Genomic DNA, 16308 nt, shown 5'->3' on the forward strand with positions numbered 1-16308 from the left:
TAGGCTGAGTCACTGGACCACACCCCACAGGGGATAAAAGGGGGTGAGGTGGCCATTCAGACTCTGTGACGGACAAAGCAAACTACTAGCGAGTCACATTGTATCTTTGAAACAACATTATCTACCTTGGATTTAATACGGACTGGACTTGACAATTCTTGAACTGTGTGTATCTTGTTGGGGTTTATCTGTCGGAGGAACAACCCCTCCCTCTATGACTAAAGTTCTTGGCAAGCAGCTACTGGGTTGCTGCCAAGCCTCTTATCGAAAGAATTTGTTGTCTGCCAGTTTTATTTAAAACCTGACTATCTGTGTACGTGTGTGAGACGGGGACAGAACACCGGATAAGGAGAGGAATGGGGAAGAACAGGAAGATCTCCAAACAGAATCACATACAAAAGGTACTTACCACCTACAAAGGCATCTCCGGCTCCATTAGTGTCAATTATCTCACTCTGGTCACTAATTAAGACTGGGAAAACTCTTACTTCATTTTCTAAAAGGAAAGAAAAAAAAAAACAAGCCATGTTTTATGACATGATTTGATCACATTCTGAAGGGCTGCTCTCACTTTGTAAGTGGACTCAGCCAAAGAGTTGGCTTTTATGGCCTCCTAACTGGGGCCTTTCCTGGAGACAATCATGAGCATGACACCCAACCAAAGACAGTACAACCCATTGCAAGTTGAGCATTGAAAAAAGCAGGAATGGGAAAACTCCAGAAACTCCAGGTGTTTCTGGTATCTGTAAATCTCAACAAGTGTGGCTTATGGTTAGGGAAAGGACAATTTTGGAAGAACCACAGGTCCCTTAGTCCTAGAAAGAAGCGCTTGGAATTGACAAATACAAACGAAATGTAGAGGAGAGGAGGAGGAGAAGGAGAGGAGGAGGAGATGGAGGAGAGGAAGAAGGAGGAGGAGATGGAGGGGGAGGAGAGGAAGAAGGAAAAAGAGGAGGTGGAGGAAATGGAGGAGGAAGAGGAGGAGGAGATGGAGAGGGAAGAGGAGAAGGAGGAAAGGAAGAAGGAGGGAATGTAAAAAAAAGTCCCCTAAATGATAGCCATTTTCCTTAAAAAAAAAAGAAGAATCTGGATGGTAGGTTTTCTTTGGCATGGTAGCTTTAATGGAAACGTTTTCTAGTTTTGCTTGCATCCTTTTTTTTTTTTTTTGCAATTCTGCTCAATTTCCAGCAATTCTTTCAAGGGATTTAAAAACGTTGTATTCGAACGTGCCATTATCCACATAACTCATAATGTATGGGGAAATGGGTTTAAAGTCACAGAATAGATGCACAGCCTTCATGAGTGGCGATGTTTTTTTAAAGGGCCTGATGTCATTAACACCTTTTTTGATGTGCGAATTATGAAAATTAAAAAGCCTGCATGTCAGACAACACTCATACTGTATAAATTACAACAGTCAGATGAAGGAATAAACCTACTGTAATAGGTGATCCAAAAAGATTTACGACAACTGTGTTTATTTTTAAAATCTAAATAAATAACCAGGGTAATGTAATAGGAAGCAACAAAAGAAAGAGTTATCAAAATGTTTATGGAAACTGTGTAAGCAGCGTGTATGTGAGGGCCAGACGGATCCAGGCTGAAAACAGTCAAGGGCCCTACAGTAACCATGGCCAGATGTTGGCCACTTTTCCCACTAGGAAACTGAGTCTCGGTTCATTTAGGTGCTCAGGCAGGACTTGAACCTGGGCCACATATAAATATGAGCCAAAAACTGCAGAAACTTTGTTGTTTTCTAATGTGTGTAATAAAACCAGTTTATCAAAGAGCTGTGATCTTGAATCTCTCTGCCTGTGAAATCACAAGTTCAGGAACATGTTTGGATAAAACCCCATTGTTACAGATAAATATAGGGAGATCCTCCATTCATATAGTATAGGGAAAGCAAGAATAGAATAGAATAGAATAGAATAGAATAGAATAGAATAGAATAGAATAGAATAGAATAGAATAGAATAGAATAGAATTCTTTATTGGCCAAGTGTGATTGGACACACAAAGAATTTGTCTTTGGTGCATATGCTCTCAGCGTACATAAAAAGAAAAAAATACATTCATCAAGAATCATAAGGTACAACACTTAGTGATAGTCATAGGTTACTAAATAAGCTATCAAATCATACTAGGAAACAAACAGAACAATATAAATCATAAAAACACAAGCAACTTAGTTTGGCTCTGTCATCAGTGCAACTATTATTTTTATTGTGAGAGAGTAATTTATTGCATAGCCTATTGGTTGCAGTGTAATGTTGACGTGCATTATAAACCTGCTTTAGGCCTGAATATTGTATACCTTTCTACAGATAGTCAATTTAAATCATTCATTTAGCAAATGTTCAAAGTTACAGAAAACTGGTTCTCACACAGGGTCACGTGATTGTGAGTTGGGTGCTTGGCAACAAGCATGTATTTACAATGGCTGCAGCTTCCCTGTCAAGGTGATAATTTAAGAGCTGACCAGCTCATGCAATGAGGGGAATGAGTGAGCAGGGTCTTTGGCTGTTATCCCTTTAAGAGCCTGTGTAATAAGAAGAGGCCCTGTTGGCGTGTTGGTTGATTCGTAGCGTTTCTTCCCTGCTGTAATTGCTGTTTGTTTAGATACTGCTTGTAGCATGCGTATGTATAGTATTCCTATATTCCTATTGTAGATAAAAACCACTATTTGATTCAAACCACTGTTGGCTGTACTTGCTCCTGGAATGATACATGTAATAGACCTGTGCACGTTCTGACATTCCCAAAGTCAAATAAATTTGCATTTGCAACCTTTCCAGCTGGTTTCTGACAAGCAAAGTCAATGGGAGAACCTGGATGTGCTTAATGATGAATTATTTTTAACAACTGCTGTGATTTGCATTAACATAAATGTCATAAAATTGGGAATGACTCATTGAACCACAACCTTGTTTAGCAACATAATTTCTGGTCCTCATTGTAGTTGTAAGTTGAGCATTACCGGTAGCTCTGATGATAAGATTTCCTTAAAAAAAATAAATATCTGCTATGTGTTTGCATGCATGTGAACAGACTACAGGTGCAAAGCGAGCATTATAGGTCTTTCAAATAATTTCTTTTCAAAAACAATCTTTCAAAAGGCTCATGGATCCAAATATTTTAAAAGTGGGCCCTGGTGGCGCATGGAGAAATGAGAGAAAATTAAAATGTGGGCATGAATTGAAGGCTGGCTACAGGTGCACAGAAAATTAAAGCACCGTTAACTAACAGATTAAACGACGGTTCTTTTAACTAGTTACAAACTGAATCATGCAATCCACTCAAGGTACTAATATCAAATTATCCTCCTCTATGTGTGCTTCTATTATTTCTCTGTAATTTTCAAGCTCCGTGGCTCCTCACCCTGCTGATAACAGAAGCTGAAGTACTTATGCTGGTTTTCCCACCCACCCCTCAACATCAATTGTAGCACTGAATACAGCTCAACTGGACGTATGTGACTTCCAAAGTGTAAAACAGGACCATTTATACATCACTTTCCGTCTCAGTGTGCCATGGGCAACAAAATGCAAATGGTAGAGGTTTGCAAAATGTAATGTATTATCTTACATCTTGAAATTCAGAGTTTACATTTACTTTTGTTCACGGTTATGCTTTGCTGTCACAGTAGCTTAACCATGTTTTCTTGTTAGACTTTGGAATATAACCTTAGAACAGGAGTGAACAAGATCAGGATCTATAAGGGAAATACCAATCTCTCCCAGTAGATCCCAACCCCAGGATTCCTGGCTTTCTTGTTTGCTTGCTACATGGGGCTCCCCTTGAAGAGCACTCGGAGGCTCCAACTGGTCCAGAATGCGGCCGCACGGGTGGTTATGGGCGCACCTCGTTACGCCCATGTAACACCCCTCCTGCATGAGCTGCACTGGCTCCCAGTGGTCTTCCGAGTGCAATTCAAGGTGTTGGTCACCACCTTTAAAGCGCTCCATGGCATAGGACCAGGATATCTACGGGACCGCCTTCTGCCACCAACAGCCTCCCACCGACCAGTTCGCTCCCACAGAGAGGGACTCCTCAGGGTGCCGTCAGCCAAGTTATGTCGGCTGGCGACACCCAGGAGGAGAGCCTTCTCTGTGGGAGCTCCTGCCCTCTGGAATGAATTGCCCCCGGATATTCGTAACATTTCTGACCTCCGGGTTTTTCGCTGCGCCCTCAAGACCCTACTGTTCCGACAGGCGGAGCTATCAAATTGATTGATTTTAAATTGGGTTTTAATTTTGGGTTTTAAAATTTGGCCAAAACTATTTAATGATTTTAATTAATTTTAACTAGATATTGTATATTTGTATTTTAATTTTGGCTGTACACCGCCCTGAGTCCTTCGGGAGAATGGGCGGTATATAAATAAAATTATTATTATTATTATTATTGCTTGTTTTGTAAGCAGCAGCAGTCTATAAAACAAAGATGAAAGGCCGTTTTACTCCTTTTAGCCAATGAATGAAGGTTGTGCACACTCTCTGGAGAAGGTGATTTTTCTGACTTTCTAAACATCTTCAAGAATTGGACAATGGACGCAGATAAAATCCATGTTACATACTCTATAAGCTAGACCAATTCGACTGAGCCGTAGAGAGTGGTCTGTAACAATCCCACAGAATAGTCCAGTGTTATTATTATATTGTCTTGTCCATCTTTTCTTAAAAGGAAGAGACTGTGTTGAGCTGCAGCTGACTGCAGTAGATGGTGCAAATTTAGGAAAGACTGGATGGGTTTGAATACACATCATCAATAAAGCTCCATGCTTTGTCTTCTCTTGCAAGCAATGTGACCTCTGGTCATCAGAAAACAGGGCTCTCTCTAAGATTATTTAGTATTTATCTTAGAAGAACCACTGGAAACGGGCCCTAAGTTAATGGGAGTAATAGAAGAATATGGGCAAGTTGCAGGATTGAAAAATAATAAAGATAAAACAAAAATTTTAGCTAAAAATCTTACAGGATAACAGAAGAGAGAACTGACAAAGAAATTAGATTTACAAATAGTTAAGAAACTTAAATACTTGGGAATATATTTAACAGCAAGATGCGTTACAATCAAGGAAGATAATTATACAAGACTGCTACCACAAATTAAAGCAGATTTAGATAAATGGAAAAACTTGTACCTATCAATGATAGGGAGAACTGCAACTATAAAAATGAATATCTTGCTGAAGTTCCTGTTTTTGTTCCAAACGATTCCCATAAAAATAGGGAAAAAAAAATACTTTGATGAACTAAACACTGTAATTTTGAAATACGTTTGGCAAGGAAAAAAGCAAGAATAAGACTGAAAATGTTGCAGGAGTCCAAAAACAATGGGGGCTTTGGACTACCAGATTGGGAGCTCTATTATCATGCAGCTGCACTAACATGGGTGAGGGAACGGATAACGCTTGGACATAAAAGATTATTGTTTTTAGAAGGCCATGATCTCCAATTAGGATGACATGCTTTTTTATGGTATAACAAAAGCAAAATTCATAGATATTTTCAAAGACACTATATAAGAAATGCTCTACTTTCAGTATGGGAAAAGGTGAAAGCAAAAGTTTACATTAAAATTCCAGTTTGGCTCTCAACAATGGAAGCATTTATACATCCAAATGTAGTAAACCTGGAAAAAATATTAACCTATAAAGAGATTCTAAATGTGGAAGGGGAACTTAAAACCCAACAAGAACTACAAAATCAAGGTGTGGATTTATCATGGTGGCCGCATATGCAAATAAAATCGAGATATGAGAAAGACACTAGGGGTTATGGTTTTTACAAAGAACCTACAACATTTGACCAAATAATGCTAGGAGTAGATGAAAAATTGATAAAGAAAATATATAACTTCTTGCTAAGCTTAAAAATGGAAGATGAACAAGTAAACGAAACAATGATAGTATGGGCAAAGAACTTTGGATATACTATAGACTTAGATGAATGGCAAAAGCTTTGGGAAAGAAATTGTAAATTGACAATGGCAAGTGCATACAAGGAAAATTTATATAAAATGTTTTATAGGGTTGCATTTATCACCGGCAAGATTAGCAAAGATGTTTAAAAGTATGTCTGCCAAATGTTGGAAATGTAATCAGACATCGGATTCACTTAACAATCCTCTTACTAACTTAACAACTGTGGTAACTAAAGTCAGATGGTGGAGCAAAACTCACTTTAACAACTGTCTTGCTTAGCAATGGAAATTTGGGGTTCAATAGTGGTCATAAGTCAAGGACTACCTATACTCTCAAAAGTCCTTGAGAGTCCCCCATAAATTTGGATGACCCTTGCCAAAGGATAAAAATGTTCTGTGCATTCAATATGAGGTATGATTAGTCATTCAGGATAAAACCAGTGGTAGGTTGCCCCCGGTTTGGACCGGTAGTAAAACCGGTGGGAGGCTCCGCCCACCGACCCGGATGTCATCATAGGCGATCTGTGCATGCTGTTGCGAACCGGTAGTAAAGGTAAGTAGAACCCACCCCTGGATAAAACCCTGCATAAACTCAAACTGTGAGTGAGATTTATGCTCAGTTAAACCTGTAATAGTTGCACTCCTTAATTCTTTATTTATGATTTAGGAATGAATGAATGAATGAATGAATGAATGAATAAATAAATAAATAACAGGTTCCACCAATTGCTCCCCATAGACTTTAGAAACTCCCCCCGGCCTTTACTTACATTCTTCAAAGGTTTCTCATTTTGGCTGCTTCTTACACTGCTGTCTTCTTAACTGGGTTTTTATTAAGAATAATGGGTTTTTAAAATATCTTTCTGAGGCACAATGAGATTTGAAATTTATGCTAATCTCCAAAGGTTACATTCTGTTCTTAACTATACTCATGAAAATACAGGATAGATCATACCGCTCTCAATGGAATTATCTTGGAAACACGACAGCGGCAGGAGAAACTACAGCAGTATCAGCCTCTCCAAATGAAATAAATTTATTCATCCTAAATGAGTTGTTGATTGTTCCTCTGATAATTAAGTACACAAGTCTATGATCCTTTAGGATCATCTAATTAGTATCCACATAATTTCACTTAATTGCCACCGTAATTGGAATGTATAGGATTTACCCCCTTTCAAAATAATTGCATGCACATTTTAATATAAATTATGTAACAGTTTAGTTTATAGATTATTTTCCACATATGGAGCACAACTCATTAGGATGCCAGTTATTATAATCGCAGTTGTGACAGGCATTTCCTACCCAAAGCTTCTGAATCGCATGTTTGCATACCAAACCTTTAAAAGCGTGACGTGGAGATAAAGATACTCATAAAAAAAAAAAGAGAGAACATGGCTTAGACACTCACTGTCATCTACAGTAGGCAAAAAATAAAATAAAATAAAGAACTCTAGCTATGAAGAACAGCTCATTATGAACACAATAATAAACATGCTAGAAGGCATAAATGAAAAAAAAAAATATCCATCCTGCATATTTCCTGAACGCTGTCAGGTTTATGCCACAACTTGTCATTTTTAATTACTTTTCTTTGAAAGCTTTCCTGGGCTCATGCTTTGTTTTAAATCTCCAAAATAAAATATTTCAGGCAGTTAAAAGGACGAAAAGGAAAGAGAGGAAACATTCTGGCAAACACCCCTTGCCGCAGCTCTAGAAATTCTTTCAGGCTGAAAATCGCAAATTATTATATTTTGGGGAAAAACAAACCCCTAATAAAAATGGATCACCCGCGCAAGCAGACCTCCATTATCTGTGTGCATTCAGAAGCCAACAGAACCGTATCCTTTCATTTACAATGGCTTCGTTGTTGACTTAAATAGGACTTACATTGGCCAGCTATTGAAGCCTAAAGGAACTGAGATGATATTTTGCACACCCAAAATCTAGACAAATGTACCAGAAACCCCTAAAGTTGACTACAAAAATAATGGATTTTGTAGTCAACTTTAGGGGTTATTGTTGTGGCTCCGTTACCTGAGCCTGTGTCATCGGCAGGAGAGGACTCCAAGAGTGAAGGAGAGGAGTTGGCAAGGCCTCCCTCTCCAGGACCCTCCTCTTTGGCAATGCCTCCGGTGTCCGCCGAAGGGCAAGAGATAGGGCCGGGGCCAAGCACGTCCACGCAGCCACAGGTGGACAGTGATGAGAGTAATGAGTCTTGGCTGGATCCACGCCAGTGTCACAGAGATAAGCGCATGCAACAGAAGAAAAGGCGTGCCCGAGATTAGGCTGAGTCACTGGACCACACCCCACAAGGTATAAAAGGGAGCGTGGTGGCCCGTCAAGCCTTGTGAAAGCTTCCACGCCATTCTGCATTGCCGGACTTTTGCTATAGACTTTGCTGGATATCTTTGGACTTGATTGACTCTGTAATTATTGAGCTGTTTCTTTTGATGTACCAGAAGCGGGGAGAAGTTATCTCTCCTCTTCGTAAGTAATAAACTCTTGGCAGGCAGCCACTAGGTTGTTGCCAAGTTCCGTTATCATAAGGAAAAGGATTTTGTCAGCTGGTTTAGTCTTTAACTCTTGAACGTCTGTTGGTGTATGTGCGTGTGGGAAGGGACAGAACAGTTATAAAGGAGAGATGGTTGTGTAAACGACATCTCCAAGAACTGTTTAGGTGAAGAAGAAACTTGTCTACAGAACAAAGAGAACAGGACTCTGTCAAAAAGCTGTGTGAGATATGTACATCAAGACGGAAATGCCAGATTACATTAGATCCATGATGGCGAACCTATGGCACGCATGCCCGAGGTGGCACGCAGAGCCATCTTTCCGGGCATGTGAGCTGTTGCCCAATTCACTTGCAGCTGCGCATGTGCGCACGCCCCAGCTGGTGTTCGGGCCTCCGGTGCACATGTGTGCAATTCAGGGGACCCAACTGGTCTTTGGAGCTCTCCTGAGCATGCACGCACGTTTGTGCATGCACGTGAGAGTACTTGCATGCAGCATGCGCATGCCTAGATGGCGTTCATGCACATGCATTGCACATGTGAAAACTGTGCGCATGTGCAGATGGTGAAATTGCATGTGCAGCACACGGAGCTGTGCAAAAGGGCAGATGGTGTGGTTGACGTGCAGCGCGGGGGCGCAGGAAAGCCATGCGCATGCGCAGATGGTGTGGTTCCACACATGGACACGGGGGAGGAGCCACGCGTTAGCACTTGGGGAATAAAAGGTTCGCCACCACTGCCACCACTAGATATTTGGATGAAGCTGTTATTCCATGGAGGTCTGGAAGGGAAGTCAAACACGCAGTGATGGAAGGATGATCCATCTCTTAACAAAGCTGAGGGATGAATGGGAATCTACAATTCACCCAGATACATGGCCATCAGAGAGGCCACCTTCAAGAGGGAACAATCTCAGAACTGAAATGGCAGGCATATGAAACGGGTTATATCTGACAGATGCTAAATCTAATGGGGGCAAAAAATGATAGGAATGGAGCATGAGATAAGATAATCCCTAGAGAGACTGTCTGGCCAGAGGATGGGAAAACAGGAGAGTAATCAGCCTGGGAACCGGCCTGCTAAAATCACGGGTGAACCAAGAGCTTGAAAGAAAATTACCTATTGACCTGCTTAGGTCCCCAGGATAGATTAGAACATAAAACCCACTTTAAAGCATTCTTGCTTTTGCATTTATTAATTGAATAATTAACCCTAATTGAATCATGCCTGCTGCAGCAGTGTGTGCCTGATGTAATGTTCCCCGTTACATAATCAGATTCTCCATCCAGAACTTCATTTTTTAAAAAGGGAGGAAGAATTCTAACTTTAAAAAATCGGAGATATAAACTTCTTTCTCTGGACAAGAATAATTTCTCTTTTAGCCTCGCAATGGAGCTAGAGAATGACAAGACCATTTGTTCCACTTGTGGCTTCTTCTTAACCTCCCTCTTATTCCTTATTTTGCCCAATGAAACATGTTAGTGATTTGCAAACTGCTCCCTATTAATCCTTAAAACTCAGATACCAACTAACCACACTGGAAGCAAATTATCTGATCTTGGAATTGAATGAGACTGCAGAGCCCTAACCCCGCTTCATGCCAAGGAAAATAAAATTCAGTGGAATAAAACACTCCCCAAAGTGATTGCCAGACTATCCAGCTCCCACAATTGCTTAGCTCACAACGTATGGACCAGTTTTTCAAAACAGCTTGGAAAAAGTGAACTTGGGGAGAAATTGGCATCTTGAGGGAGAAGTGGTCAGAATTTAAAAGCAAGGATGGGACTATAGACTGCCTTATATGTCTGAACGACCTCTATTATTCTTCTGCATATTTCCAAGCTAAGTGTAATTTGTGTAACTCTGGCAAGACGTTACATCTGCTATTTCACGGATTGCTTCCTGAAGCTTGTTGTTCAGAACAGAAGCCTCTGCTACCCGTCTAATGACACCGCTAACTTTTTATTCAGCAATTTCCCTCAAAAGCCCTGAACAATCCGTTAGCCCCTCAAGCCATTTTCACCTAGTAAAATTTGCCCAATATTAAGATTACGTTACTCTCCTTTTGTTGCGAATTAATAAGGCAGAGGATCTTTTATTATTGGCCACAGAATTTGGGAAGGCTCTCATTATGGACATTTCCCAGACTCATACTCAATTTTGCTTTTAATTGTGTATCACAATCGTATTTCAACTATCCTCAATATTTAATTAACTGCTGCATTATCTTGCTTTCAATGGACATTTTATCTCGGTAGTTGTTGCTGGTAGTTATTCTGTATTTTGAATGGTGAAGTTCACCATTTCATTTTTCGTCAGCCAACTTGGTTTTATGTAACAGAAAAGAATACAGTCATCAATTTCTCTTCAGAAGGGGACTATCTCACCTGATTTCATGGTTATCAATTTAACCAACCAACCAACCAACCAGCCAGCCAGCCAGCCAGCCACCAACCTAACCAGTATGAAAATCACATGAATCAAATCAAATCAAATCAGTCTTTATTTCAGCCATTGATCAGCCTAAGGGGGGACAGTACAGCCATTAGGAAACAACATGAAAACATCCAAAGTAAAAAAATACATGTAGGTGACATAGAACAGGGATCCCCAACCTGGTCCGTGGCCTGTTGGGAACCGGGCTGCACAGCTGGAGATGAGTGGTAGGCGAGTGAGCGAAGCTGCATCTGTATTTGCAGCTGTTCCCCAGCGCTAGCATCACCGCCTCAGCTCCACCTCAGATCATCAAGCATGAGATTCTCATAACGGAACAAACCCTACCGTAAATTGCGCATGCGAGGAAGCTAGATTGTGTGCTCCTCCTCCCCCCTCACAAATCCGTGGAAAAATTGTCTTCCATGAAACCGGTCCTTGGTGACAAAAAGGCTAGGGACGGTTGACGTAGAAAGTATAAAAGAGGTATAAATGTGACTCTAAAGAGGAGAGATAGGAATACAAGATAGGGCATAGGGAAGATGTATGTATATAGATTTATGTATAAACTTGATGCCTACTGAGTTGAGTCTACAATCTTGAGTCCCAAGCAGAAGCCCAAACTCTCATCCAATGAATGTTGAGTGCTGCTGTACAGAAGTTGGAAAACATGTAGGTTGCAACAGGGTTTAAAGAATTACGTGATGTCTGATATGAGAACACAGAATTCTTGTGAGGTGAAAAATTCAGCCATTTCCCACCCTTTAAAACTGAAGGACAGTAAGTGCCATCTAGTGGCATTAAAGCTTCTACAGCGCTCACGCGCACCATGTTGCTGGTCCTCAATGATCAGATAATTTAGCTCCTCTCATTCCCTCACACAATTTACCTTTCCAAATATGCAGCAAAAGGCACATAATATATTCACAAATAACCACAGAGATTATTTATTTAGGGCACATTTTATTTTCAAGTTTTTAAAGTTTAAATATAGCTCCTATCTTGTGTAAGCAAACGCCTCAAATATAATGGTTAGGATCTTGACATATTTAGAGTGTATTAAAATCCACAGTTAACGCTGTAAAAAAAAAAAGTCACTGCAATTGACAAGCAAATATTCCCAGTTGTCATCACAAAGACATTAAAAAGGAGTGAGCTGAATAGTTCGCTGAAGTGCCCACAGATGGAGATACGAACAAAAATCAATCATCTACAATAGATACTCAAATCTAATACATCATAATTATACAATTATTGATGGACTGCCTCTTGACAAACAATACATGCATTAGGGTGCTATTCTTTTCTTACACGTGATTAAGAAGCTGTTTATCCCTCTTCAGCTACATGCTTGGCTAATAGGTTCGGCGCTGCGGATGTTCGTGTAGGCAGCCCTGATGTTTAATGGTGCATGATGTTCTAGGTGGCTTCCCATAACCTCGCTTTGTCTGGGATGAGCTTAGTTAATTGATAGGATAATAAAGATAGGGCACTACCACAAGCTGGGTTGGGTGTTCCCAATTCTTCACAGCGTTTACATTTGCCATTATTTGATAACCGATTGCTTGCAGAATTCTTCCTCCATTGGTGGGGACAACAACCCACAAATATTATATAGCACTGTCAAGTTTGTGCAGGAGGAAGGAAGAGCATGGAATAATTAATTTATTGCATTTTTGTTATTATTGATATGTATTGAATTCCGCTACTTCTTCTGAGAATCATTTCTAACATCCAATGTATTTATCATTGGACCTATGAGGATTGAGCAGGCAAGCACTGGCATGAGGTTTAGAATATGCTTTCCCACAAACAATTCACTCTTGCTTTTAAATCAAAGAACTGCCAGTTCACAAATCATGGGCCGGGGTCTATTTTCAGATAAAATTAATGCAAAAACGTCTAACATCTGTTTCAGTTCAACAGACATGGCTCTGTTTTCTTGCTCTCCACCCAAAGTCTCCGGGACCGGAGTAACGGCAGTCAAATTCCCCGCCAGTGTGCGAATTGAGAGATAGAAAATAGAGGTCCTTTGAGGATTCTGAGTTTGAAACAAAATATGTGCGTTTGGGGAGCTTTGTTTTGAGATGAAATCACAGTTGGAGCAAAATGCGACATTTTGAGCACCGCTTTTCCACGTGCTCCATTATACAAAGCTCTAAAAGGGACATTTCAGCTGCAAATGTCTGAAAATGTAGGCCAATTGCTGAGTGCTGACCAGTACTTTGGGGTGGGTTCGTCGTAATTTCAAAGTCACTAAGCAACTGGTCATAACTTGAGGTTTACCTATATTCAAGGAAGCATGGCATAGGTCAGGGGTGTCAAATTCAAGGCCCATAGGCCGGATCCAGCCCACGGGGTGCTTAGAAACAGTGAAAGACTGGCCCATGGTGCCTCTGCCAGCGAAAACTGAGCTCGGGCGGCCCTCCCCAGCTCCGTTTTTGCTGGCAGAGGGTTGCAGGAGGCAATCGCAGCCAAAACGGAGCTTGGGAGCCCATTTTTGCTGGCAGAGCACTCAGGCTGCCACAGGCGCCCCCAACACCAGTGATGTTGAGCTGGCCACGCCCACCCCAGTCCCCGGTCATACACAACACTGATGTGGCCCACAATGAAATCGAGTTTGACACCCCTGATCTAAACGATTGTAGGAAAATGGACTGTGTTCTGTTTATAACCTATGTGATAGAGATACCCGACTTGTATTTCTATCTGGAACACAGAGAAAAGGGACTGTTTACAGCCATGGAATTTAAGGCTTTAAATCAGTTATTTCTCAGATTATTGTACAAAATTGATCCCAAAAAAGAGAGGAGAAAAGAAAAATCAGCTCAGCAAGATTAGTCTGATATAAAAATAATTTATTGCAATACAGAAAAAAGAAGAGGAAGAAAAGAACTCCAGTGAGTCAGGGAGCTGCCTGAACTGCTTCTGAGTGTTATCTGGATGCTCCAGACTTAAAAAATACTTTAGCCCCCTTTGACTTAAACAATGGAGCCTGTGGATCTCTATCAGGGCCATCTTCCTCACTCTATACACCAGGGATGTCCACCACCCTTGGCAACTTTTAAGATTTGTGGACTTCAACTCCCAGAATTCCCCAGCCAACATGTCTTAAAGTTGCCAAGGTTGGACACCCCCTGCTCTACACCATTGTTTAGGAGCAAATAATGTCATACACAACAAGAGCCAATGTGATGTAATAGGTGGAATGCTGGAATAAGACTGGAGAAACAGGGATGGCCAGGTCCCCTTATTACCGTATTAGTATTTTCAAATTACTGTTGTTTTGCATTGTGAGTTTTTAACTCTTATTTTAGCCACCTAGAGTTGCTATTGTAAGATGGGCATCCATCCACATAAGTAGAATTAAATAAATAAGTAAATAAGCATTATCCTGAGCTTCTGAAGAGTATAAGATAGCAATTAAAATCAATAAAGAATGAAATATATTCAAGATACATGGATATCTGCCTTCATTGCCCACTGTATATCAAAGATAAATTAAAATGCCTATCTATCTATCTATCTATCTATCTATCTATCTATCTATCTATCTATCTATCTATCTATCTATCTATCTATCTATCTACCTACCTACCTACCTACCTACCTACCTACCTACCTACCTACCTACCTACCTACCTACCTACCTACCTAAAGCATCTGATGATTCATTCATGACATCGTATGCTCAATACATATTTTAATTTTTAGGAGCCATAAGACTCTGTCAGTTTGCTATCACAAATGAACATGCTAAATCTGTTATGATAAATGCTAACTGAATTTTTAAAATTCATGAGGACTTGAGCGAAGAGACACTTTGCTTAATAGGATGACTACTGATTCCCATGGATTAAATCCAAGACAGTAAATAGCTCTCTTCCTGAATGTATGTGTGAGACAATCATTTGAAACTACACAATTATTTTACACTAAGCCTTCATAGTGTGGGGTGGTCTGCTTAATCATGGCCAAATCATAATAATCACGCATCTCAAGGCCAAACAATACTGCAAAATACCTCAGACTATTAAATTTTTATTTTTCAAATCTTATTAAATATTTGCATGGAAGAAATAGACTAAGGAATCAATTTAATGGCTTGACACAAGGTCTACATCCAGAAATGGCCAACATTGCCAGAAGCTGCAAGTGCCTTTAAAAGTTTTGAGACCCCCCTCAAATTGTCCCTGAATTCTAATCTTTAATAGGATAGGGCAGGGGTCGGCAACCTTAAACACTCAAAGAGCCACTAAGATCCTAAATGGAAGCCCCCCATTCAATTCTGGAGCCGACCGGAAGTCCGGTTCCCCCACCATAATCTCCTCCTAGTGCGGCATCCTTTTTCCTCTGCTGACCGGAAGTCCACTTCCCCTACCATAGAGTCTCTTCCTAGCATGGCGTCCTTTTTCCTCTACCTCTCCTAACCGAAAGCCCTATGAATTGTGGAGCCGACCAGCAACAGGGAGCCACAGCAGAGGGATGAAAGAGCCACATGTGGCTCCAGAGCCACAGGTGGCTGACCCCTGGGATAGGGTAAGATGATGAAATATGTCAGAGGGAACTGTAAAATGTTAATAGCACGTAAGGTTGGCTTTGCTCCTTGCTAGTCTCATTTTCTGCTCTTTGTCCGCTGGTTTAAAACATTATAAAAAAGGGCAATAATGTTTAGGAAAGGGTGTGTGTGTGTTTGTGTGATAAAAGACAAGATGGTGGCTGTGATCACATAATCAAAGTTCCGTCCCCATCACACATGTAACACAAAACATGACATAACTTCAACTGTTCAGTTCATGGCTGATTTTAACTTTTTTGACCCCTGTACAGATGCCCCTGCAAGGGTGCGCCGTGGTTAATGATGCTTAAGAACCTGAAAAGTAATCTAGATTGATTTGGTTTGACCAACCATGGCTTGCTTGCACAGTTTCATACTGCCTTCCCTCATCTTTATCCGTTTCGCTCTGAGGCAACCCAACAGGCAATCCTGTTCCATAGGCCATGACTCAGCTTGGTCTCTTTAACACTTAGCAGCTTCTTCCAGGCCTCCACATTCAGGATGTATCCTTTCTCTGACCTCTAAAGGCAGTAATACTAGCAGCTTCTCCTGCACCACTGCAGGAAACTTTGAAGGATGACTCTGTCCACCTCTTCTGTGATGGGACTTGGGTCCCCTTTTCTCACTTACCATCTCAGAAACTCCTGGCCATCAAGTCCAGGAAGAACTCTTGACTTTGGTGTCCACATGGCTCCCATGGCAGTTTCTGAACCCTCGGCCAGTGGTGAAATTCAAATTATTTTACTACTGGTTCTGTGGGTGTGGCTTGATAGGCGTGGTATGGCTTGGTGGGCATGCCAGGGGAAGGATACTGCAAAATCCCCATTCCCTCCCCACTCCTGGGGGAAGGATATTGCAAAATCTCCATTCTCA

The 16308-nt window shown here is 40.9% G+C and overlaps 1 protein-coding gene across 2 annotated transcripts in view; it reads right to left on the minus strand.

Annotated features, from left to right (window-relative positions):
- ADK (adenosine kinase) overlaps positions 1-16308 on the minus strand; it is a 256903-nt gene that overhangs the window by 24338 nt on the left and 216257 nt on the right. For both annotated transcript variants that reach the window (XM_034435402.3, XM_034435404.3), the window contains exon 10: positions 410-496. In XM_034435402.3, coding sequence (XP_034291293.3) covers positions 410-496 — 87 coding nt within the window. The remainder of the gene's footprint in view (positions 1-409; positions 497-16308) is intronic.

The sequence above is a fragment of the Pantherophis guttatus genome, chromosome 6 (genome assembly GCF_059756535.1).
Source record: "Pantherophis guttatus breed Tessera chromosome 6, ASM5975653v1, whole genome shotgun sequence".
NCBI classification, from domain to species: domain Eukaryota; kingdom Metazoa; phylum Chordata; class Lepidosauria; order Squamata; family Colubridae; genus Pantherophis; species Pantherophis guttatus.